At 39.1% G+C, this 9,900-nt stretch overlaps 2 protein-coding genes across 2 annotated transcripts in view; one reads left to right on the top strand and one right to left on the bottom strand.

Moving 5' to 3' along the window:
- The window catches only part of PCARE (photoreceptor cilium actin regulator), a gene marked incomplete at its 5' end in the record, with an annotated part of 409,145 nt that overhangs the window by 175,736 nt on the left and 223,509 nt on the right, over nt 1-9,900 (top strand). The gene's annotated exons all lie outside the window — the stretch shown is intronic.
- The window catches only part of PPP1CB (protein phosphatase 1 catalytic subunit beta), a 35,350-nt gene continuing 33,222 nt past the window's right edge, over nt 7,773-9,900 (bottom strand). Inside the window, exon 8 of the mRNA XM_081854214.1 lies at nt 7,773-9,580. Coding sequence (XP_081710340.1) covers nt 9,476-9,580 — 105 coding nt within the window. The 3' untranslated portion in view covers nt 7,773-9,475. The remainder of the gene's footprint in view (nt 9,581-9,900) is intronic.

Here is a 9,900-nt window from a genome sequence, read left to right as displayed (position 1 = left end):
ATTCCAAAGCTGATTGTGTGAGACATACTATGGAATGTAGGAATTTGACCACAAAAGTAGCACAGTATGTAAAATGTATCTTCCACAGCAGCTAGACTCTCATATTTTAAAATGTAAAAATAGAGAAGCTATGTTTTGTGGCTAATCTCTGATCATAATAAAGATTGATTGATTGATTGATTGATTGATTGATTGGAGGTGCACCGAGAGAGAAGGAGGGAGGGAGGAGAGATCTGAGAAGGGTTTGGAGTGATAGAAAAAGCCCAAGGGGTCAAACTTATGGTGTCTGGAGTGGTATCCCTGCGGGATTGGGATTTTGCAGATTCCCCTCTCCACTGGCATGGGTTAAGCACTCTTTTCACTCTACATGGTCATTTCTCTGTTTAAAGTACTGTACCTCCCAAGCTGCTATTACTTAGAGAGAGAAAACAGCTGCCAACATTTTAATGCACTCATATATGTAATGTGTAGTTTGTCTCAAACTGATCTATTACTGAATGTGTATTTCTCTCTAGTTTGTAGAATTCAATAGACTAAATAAATAGAAATAAAGATCTTAGCGGTGAACTTTAGACACAGATAGGTAGCCGTGTTGGTCTGCCATAGTCAAAACAAAATAAAAAAAATCCTTCCAGTGGCATCTTAAAGACCAACTAAGTTAGTTCTAGGTATGAGCTTTCGTGTGCATGCACACTTCTTCAGATACACAGTGTATCTGAAGAAGTGTGCATGCACACGAAAGCTCATACCTAGAACTAACTTAGTTGGTCTTTAAGGTGCTACTGGAAGGAATTTTTTTATTTTGTTTGAACTTTAGACAGCTGTACGCCAGGGGGCACTATTAGACCACAGTCAACATTGAAGGCAAGCCTTGATAGTTCAGCTGTTTTCACAGATCAAACTAGGTGGACTGAAACTTAACTCCATTTCCCTTTAACGCAAGTGTATTGAGGCCCTGATTCCAAACAAACCAAGGACACTTCCAGGCTATCTATCTCTCTATGTCTCCTCTCTCTCTCTCTCTCTCTCTCTCTCTCTCTCTCTCTCTCTAACATCGTAATTAAGTGGCATATAAATTGTAAAAATAAGTGAAATATAGGGGGAATTTGGTGCCTTGACTATCTGTTGACCTCACAGATGTTTTCCCCTGTAGGAAGAGCACCCACAATCATGCCCATTATCAGGACAAAAAAATGCATGGCTAGCTTGCACTGCCAACATGATGCTTTAGTATTACTTTTATCCTTCTGTCTCTGATCAGATATTTGTGCTTTCTATCCCTTTTAAGCATTCTGCATTTATAGACAGAGGCCGATTTTTATGCCGTAAGCAATGTTTACTGTTTTAATGCATTGTTTTTTTTCTATTTAATTAAGGGATGAAGAATAATTTGAAAATAAATGTGATCCTGGAAATAAATATTTCAGTGAAGAAAGGGATTTGCTGGATTCTAACTGACAAGGCAATATTACCAAGGCTCAGTTTCTACATCTATAAAATGATGTGGTGCAAGTCCATTGAAAATAGTAGGGCTGTATATGATCTAAATAGGGTGTGGTGGAGACATTTTCAAGGGATAGTACCAAGCACAAAAAATGGATGCAGATTTTGTGTTGAACAGGACTATTCACAATACTGCTTGGGATTGCTCTTACCATAAGGACCTTATTGTTTAACAATGTGACTTGTAGAAGAATACTAAAGGAGCTGTTTTTTGCACCTCTGAGTTGCTAATAGGTAAAGGGATCCCTGACCATTAGGTCCAGTCGTGACCGACTCTGGGGTTGCGGTACTCTTCTCATTTTATTGGCCGAGGGAGCCGGCGTACAGCTTCCGGGTCATGTGGCCAGCATGACTAAGCCGTTTCTGACGAACCAGAGCAGTGCACGGAAACGCCGTTTACCTTCCCACTGGAGCAAGTATTTATCTACTTGCACTTTGACGTGCTTTCGAACTGCTAGGCTGGCAGGAGCAGGAACCGAACAATGGGAGCTCACCCCGTAATGGGGATTCGAACCGCCGACCTTCTGATCGGCAAGCCCTAGGCTCTGTGGTTTAATCCACAGCACCACTTGTGTCCCTTTGAGTTGGTAATAGATATGGATAAATATATGACTTAGTGTGTAGCTCTTTATTACTACTGCTAAGAAAACAATGAAAATATATTTATTTCTTTAGAGACACCTTTTAATTGCCCACAGGACAACTTCATATTTTGCATTTTTTTTTCTGCATTGCACATTTTGCCAAGGCCTTTGACTAAAAAACCCTTAAACATTTCTAACTGGCATCAGATACAGCATACAGCCAGAAGCAAAACGTCCTTTGCACAAAAGATATTTGGTGTACGTGCATGGAGCTCCTTGGATCTTTGCCCATATTTTTAGCCATGAGATACAGTTATCTTGGAAATATTTATTACCAAGTACCGCTGCTGTTGTCCACTTGGTTCTGCAAAGAACAGAGGTCCTTAGTTTTTGTCTGGCCTTAGCACTGTCAAAGCATGTAGTTGTCTCTGACCCTGATCAGGAAAAGGAAGGCTCTTGTCTGACATCTTGCTAAGCTCTGGGGGTAATAAGAAGCACAAGGAGAAGCACCTTCAAGGCTCAGCACAATCAAAGGGACTAGCTCCCACCCTTCTTCCAAGTTGTAGTGCAGGATAGGAACGTGTCCCTATGGTTCACCTAAGCTTTAGAATGCTTATTCCATCACAATTTTCAAGTGCATCTAACCAACACAAGGACAAGACAACCCTTAATCAGCTTTTCATGCCAGAAGCAAACTGGCAAGTCAAGTGTTGGAAGAACATTGTAGGGCAGAATATTTTAAAACACGATTCTTTGTTGTCAACCCAGGTTTCCAGTAGAGCACCACCATCACTCCTTTCCTGGTGCACTTTGGTCATTTCTTCCAATCCTGTAGTTCTCAACATGCACTGCAACAGGGATGGACTGAGCCCGCTTATATATCTCAGATGTTGCAACCTTACATACATGGAGCACCTGAGTAGAAGCAGAAAGGACTACACCAGGCATGGCCAAACTTGGCCTTCCAGATGTTTTGGGACTACAGTTCCCATCATCCCTGACCACTGGTCCTGTTAGCTAGGGATGATGGGAGTTGTAGTCCCAAAAACATCTGGAGGGCCAAGTTTGGCCATGCCTGGACTACACTGTTACTTGCACTAACTCAGTAGCAGGTTAAAGAGAAAAGTAAATGGTGATGTACCTAATAGCTTAATGGGGATTCTTTTGCATACATCTTAACTTGGAATCGGTCCCTGGATGAAGCCAACATGGCTACAAATCCTGTTCAAAACTGAGCAAGTTTTAACAGTCAATCTAAGACAATCCAGCTGTCTATGGTTAGGGACATTAAAAATTGAAGCGACAGCTCAGAAAACTTGAAGGGGTACTTTTACAACACTACTGAAGGAGCAGGTCTATACATAGCACCTTAGCGGTGGAAATGCTTTCCAGGGTGAGATGGGTGGAACCTGGTAGCTAATTATTAGAATGCAGGAAATCCCTTCTTACGAAGTGTTAATACTTAAATAGCATGATTCCTAAAGGAACAGCAGGTGCCTGCCTCCCCCAGGATACTCCACATAATTTTTATAGGTCTGGCTCATGTTTCTTCCACTTGAAGACAAGTTTCAAAATGAAGGCATAGTAAAATGATACCTGTGTCAGTGGTCCATGTAGCAGGCTTTAATTTTGTTATTCTAATAACACCATCAAGGTGTGTTGCACCTTATAGGTTTCTGCCTTGAGAGGCAAACTATCAAAATTTTGATGCAAGGAAAAATCAGGACAAGGCTTTCAGGAAGAGTGTGACTGTTTCAGTAGGGCAGTGGTTTTCAACCAGTGTGCCATGGCACCCTAGGGTGCCTTGAATGATGGTCAGGGGTGCTGCGGAGAACACTGGCCTCTGTCCCTCTTTCCTTTTCTCTCTTCTTGGATGCCCTCTCACATTTCTGCCTCCCAAAGGCTTGCACAGCTGTTTGTTGCAGCAGCCCTGGCTACACGCTCCCCAGGAGAATGGTGCTGGCCAGGGAGTGGGGCAGTGTAAGGCGGCACCTCTCTTTGGGGCAAGGGGGGCAGCTCAGAGACCAGGGATGGTAGCTACAACTGCCCAGAGAACTCCCAAGGAGAAGAGAGAGGAGGCTGAGGGGACACTACGCAAGGGAGGGTGTTCGAAAAGGTGTGAGGGGCTACCAGCTCTGCAGGTGACATAACTGGGGTCCTCAGCCCCACAGGGGAGCCGCAGAAAGAATGTAGTTGGTCAAGGGGGAATTAGGGGAATGAGATCTATACAGCCTTTGACTTAAAAACCTTAGAAGCAGTCGGTTTGAGAAGGGATTTGAAGATGCAGTCACCACTAAGCAGTCGTTCTAAAGGAGGAGTTTAAGTTTTAAATGACAGCAGTAATTCAGTTGTTTAAAGGATGACATCTGAAGGTGGCAGAGTTAGAAGAAAATCATAGGCAGCAATGTATCAGAATTTGACAGTAAAACAAGGGAGAGAAGGCAGTGGAAAGGCCACAGCATTTTGTTTTGTTTTTCTTCATTTAGTAATGATGATGATGATTGATGATGATGACTGGTATTGATGAACTGGAAAAATAAAAAAATGGCGCCCTATAATGATTGGAGATATGGACATACTCACTACACATGAATGAGTTGTGTACAAACATAGACCTGCAATAGACAAATTTAAAGATATTTGGAATTATTTTTTTATAAATACCATTTTAGATGAAGGTCTGGTTAACTACAAGCCCCCCTCCCCTTTTACAATGTACACAATGTCTTTTTTGTGTTTTGTTTTCTACATGGGTACTATTTCTTCTTTCTTCTTTCTTGTGCCTTATCTTATTCTGTGCACTTGTAATTTTGTACTTTTTATTTTTCCATAAAGAATATATTTTTTATTTTAAAAAATTGTTAAATTTGTATACAGTCCTTCATCTGCAGATTTCAGGGTGGTTCACAAAAGAAGTCACAGCATGTTTATCAAATTATGCATCATGTGTAGAAGTGTTGGGTCACCCAATGTCAGTAATTGGCATTAGTTTCACAACTTGTAAGAAGTACTTCAACCAAACCAAACCAAACTTTATAGGTACAAGATATTACGATAGCCTCCAGCTTAGATACCTCATCATCACAACAATTTTATAGAACTGGAATAGCCAACATTGTGGCCTCCAGATGCTGAGCACAACTCCCATCATGTAAGCTCATAGGCCATGCAGACTGGATGCAATGGCTTGTAACCTGGTATAGCAGAAGACTGTTGCTTTTAGAAAGCCTAAAAGCAGAGCATGAAGACGTGCGGTTGGCCACTGTGAAAAACAGGATGCTGGATCTGATCGGGCAGGGCAGAAATATCAGGTACATGCAAGATTGGAGAAAGGAATATGTTCTGGTAATAGAGAGGTAGGGCTGGTTGTCATCAACATATAAATGGCATTAAAGCCATGGGATCTGATAAGGTCACCCAGCTACAGTATGTAGCAAGAGAATAACAGAAGGCTGAAAACAGATACCTAACAGGAGACCAGTGGAGAAAAGAAAAGGAGAGGAAGAGGTGTTGACAAGCAAAAGCAAGACTGTGCAAAACAAGAAAGCACTTAAATTATGCAAGCAAATTTGCATAATTTAGACAAATTACAGCATTCAACTGGTTGGTCACAGAATTTGTTAAACCTTTGAGCAACATATTGATTTTTCCACTAGCTCCATAGAGAGAACTGAAAGTAGATTAGCTAAATGCAACCAAGGCCATGTACCATGATGATGCTACATAAAAGATTCCCCAGCATAATCAAGTAAATTTTATGACCTCAAACGACAACCAGTTACAGTTCATCCATTAGTACTGTTGGGAAGGAGATCAAAAAATGAAATGTTCCAACAGATTTTTATCAATACACAAATGGGGACCTCAATATCAATCTGTAAAACAGTCCTACAATTTCCTAAATCTGGGGGCTCTTTTTTCATGTATGTTTGTTGTTTTGGTTCCAAGAGGGATTTTTCATCTCCGGGGAGAAACACTTCTACACATAATCTCTTTTTATTAGCACTATCTTGCAAGTTTCTGGAGCAACAGTACCATTTGAACATCTCTTTAAGGTTCTGTTGCACTTTTGTATCTCCTCCTAAATGATGATGCGGGGTCCCTGCCCTCATTTCATTATCTAACTCTTCTCCACATCCCTAGATACTTCAAATGGTTTTAATATGTCTCAACGAAGTCCTAATGAAATCAACAGCATTGAAACCTTCAGTGAAATCTATAATGGATTTAAATGGTACATGCAACTGTTTGGGGAACATGACTGTTTGGGGAAACAGTCTACAAAATAATGTGGTGGTCTAAGATTGAGTCAGCTACAGTGTGCAAAACAAGACTTGAATACAGAATCAAGAGGTTTAGTAAAGTTTATTCCTAAAACTCAAATTTCCTTCCAAGCCAGCAAGACACAACCAACTCAGATGACATGTTTTGCATCCACACGATGGGTTTCAAACAATTTATGTGCAGTCACACATGTGAAAAAAGCAGGTCAATTGTAAAATTTGTTCAAAAGCTATCATGTGAACTAATTTTATTTAGGAATCCGGCAGCCTAGACTCATTTGCACAAGGTTGTCTTTGAATAAGCTGCTTACATGACACATTCTGATGGAACAATGGTAGGAACGAAAGGTTACTACGGTAAATAAAGGTTACTTACAAGTAAATTATAGGAGAATGCTACAAAAAAAAGACATAGAAGCTTTAAGGGGGGCAATAAAAGGTGTCTGTTTCCTTTTATTAAGGAAAGAGAAAAAGGGGAGAGGACAGTAAAGTAATAGTTAGAACCATGCTGAAATACATCACTAGTTCCATTCTGGTTACACAGAAAGGCTACACACCCTTGGCCAAAATACTTAACACAAATCGCAAAGCCAAGAAAATGACACATCTCACTTGATTCCCCGGTGACATCTGTTAGTAAGGGCTAGAGCTCACCCTCAAGCCTACAGAGACCAGCATTTGTATTCATGGGCAGGATCTAAAAACTGATCATGAGCGGTCTTAAGTAGCTTCAAAGACTACGCTTCCAGAAAAGTTGTTTACAGGTAATTATTATAACTAGTGGTTTTAGCCATTACATTCTTTGTTGGTTTCATTGGTATTTGTAAATTTGCAGTATGTTATCAGACATTAAGTAGTGACAAGTGAGGTGGAGGACAGATAAAGAATACAAATTACAGCGCAAGTAAATGTTTCTGTCTGTTTCCCAAAATAATTTGTTAAACCCAATCATACATATTAAACTACTGCCCTTAAACACATTTTGGGCTCCTTTATATTATCTGAAATGAAGGTGCTCTTACAATGTAAAAATGACAAAGTTACCCACTTTACAAAAAAATAAAAAAATAAAAAATAGAGAGCTGGATATGGCAAAGCTTTGCTTCCATCTTGTCACATTCCATTTACCTTCTTTGAGGTGATTTTTTTTTTCATACAGTAATGACCCAAGAAGTTCATCATTTCATCATCAGATAATATGATAGACACCACAGTGCTAGGGAGCAACTATGGTTGGTTATCCATTGATCTACAGGTGACGTATACAGAGCTGCTGTATTTTTAAATATCCACCAACACAAATCTATATTAGTGTCAATATTAAGCTTTTGTCTGCATCTCATTAATGTATGCCATCAAGGGTAAATTATTTCATAACAAAGATTGGAATAACCAGTCAGACTTCAAATCAATTAAACAACTTTACTAAATGAAAAATCCTACATTTAATATGTGTTTTAAAACAAAATGGAATTAGAAAAGAGACTTAAATCCATGTAAGAACTTTTCACTTTGCCAGAAATCCCTTGCATAATACGTGTCAGTTCATTAAATGCAAGTTGCTAGAATTCTCGATTTAACATTTGCAAAGACAATATTAAAGAGTTCTACATTGTTGCACATTTAGAATAATTTAAATTGGAAGCTTCCCTACTAAGTAATCTTATAAATTTGACTGTGTTCAATAAAAAACATTGTATTAATATCCAATCAAGTCCCTGCCTTTCAGTTTTTATCCGTTTACAATCTTTGCACATTTGACGGTGTTCAATAAAAAAAAACATTGTATTAATTTCCAATCAAGTCGCTGCCTTTCAATTTTTATCTGTTTACAATCTTTGCACATTTCTTTACACTTTGCCATTTGCCAATATGAACCCTTTAAGGAAAACAGGAAAAGAAATACTGCATCAACTCTTGATCATGTACAGAAATTATTGCTACTATAGTACACTACAAAGCAGAAGTTTCTACAATAGTATATGAACCTTGATCATGAAAATCCAGAGGATATAAATCTTTAGTGACATAAGCCTTACAATCATGTAGAACATTCACATGGCAATATTAGACAGTCCAACCACCACTAGCCATAGTTAACCTACTGCTCAATGATCAACATCCATTTAAATATACCCTCCTGGAGGGTGGGGCAGAGTGCACAGTTGGGCGGGGAAGAGGAGAGGAAGAAGAGAGCTAGCTTTTCCAGGCATATCAGAGAAGGATCTTCATGTTTGGTGAGCTATGCAGAATGCACTTTAATGCAAATATGACATTATCAGGAAGCTAAGCATGCCAAAAGGTGTTTCATGCTAATAAAATCTAATGCAAGGTACCACATAATCAAGTTATCGACTAATAAGTAATACCATTCTTGCCCTATTTAAGTTAAATGAAGTGTCATTGTGAGTGTAATGTTAGTTTAAAATGGTGCAATGAACAAAGTCATCCTGTGGCAATCTAAGATAAAAAGTAGTAAGTTTTTTCTCATGAGAAATACTGACTGTTGGGTTGTCTGGATAAAGAGCATTACTGAAGTTACGAGCTTGAGACTGGTTTGTGTCTTTAAACTCCTATTATAGGGGCACACATTTAGTTAGCAAGAATACTGGGAAAAGGGAGAACAGCAGCTGCCCCAAAAATCCCTTCCACAAATCATTTTCAGCCAGGAAACATGACTAGATACTTTGCCATCATTCTAGCTACAAAATAAGAGAAATAAAAGCAATCAAGCAACAGTAAGACCACATTACACAAATGAAACATCATGCTCTCATCTGATTTAACTATTACATCAAGCTTAAATTGGGATGTTGGTCAACTTTAAAACTGTGATGTGAATATGCAACCAAAATAATTTGTTTAGATTTGATTTTACTCTATGTTGGTTATTAGAGCTTGGAGTATACTTGTTACAATACAGTGTTGCACATCTGTCAACTAGAAAATATTAAAGATCCTTTACCCGTCTCTTTAAGTTAAAGATGTGACATCATAAAGGGTGTCAAATGGCTGGATGGTTTTACAGTGCACACTTATTATATACTGTATATATGGAGTTTTGTCCTTAATAGATCTGATGGGTTTTCTATGATATTCCTTTCTTCACCTCTTCTTCGGAGGATTAGCTGTGCGAGGTGGAGTAACGGGACGTCCAGAGTTCAGTCCACCATACTGGTACTTTGCTTTCTTCTCAGATGGTTTCAGAATCTTAAGAGGATGAATTAAGAAGATGAATAAACTTCTCTTCAAACCAACACAACATATCCATTAAACCAGCCTTATAATGAATGTATAACTTGCTGTCTACATTTGAGGTGGCTTCCTATTTACAACAACTATTGAATATGCATTTGCAAAGTACAAAAAGAATTATTTAACAGCTAGGGCTACCCATTCTGTGGACTCATCTAACCAGGTAGGGATGATAGCAAACTGTCAGAGCATAATACTTTGCATACAGATGGTCCCATATTTACTCAAATGTAATGCGCACCTTCCTTGGCCAAATAACGTTCACAAAAATTAGG

This window comes from Podarcis erhardii, assembly GCF_964252035.2.
Source record: "Podarcis erhardii genome assembly, chromosome: 3".
NCBI lineage: Eukaryota > Metazoa > Chordata > Lepidosauria > Squamata > Lacertidae > Podarcis > Podarcis erhardii.
Note: the sequence above shows the minus strand (reverse complement) of the source record. Positions and strands in the feature narration are given on the sequence as shown.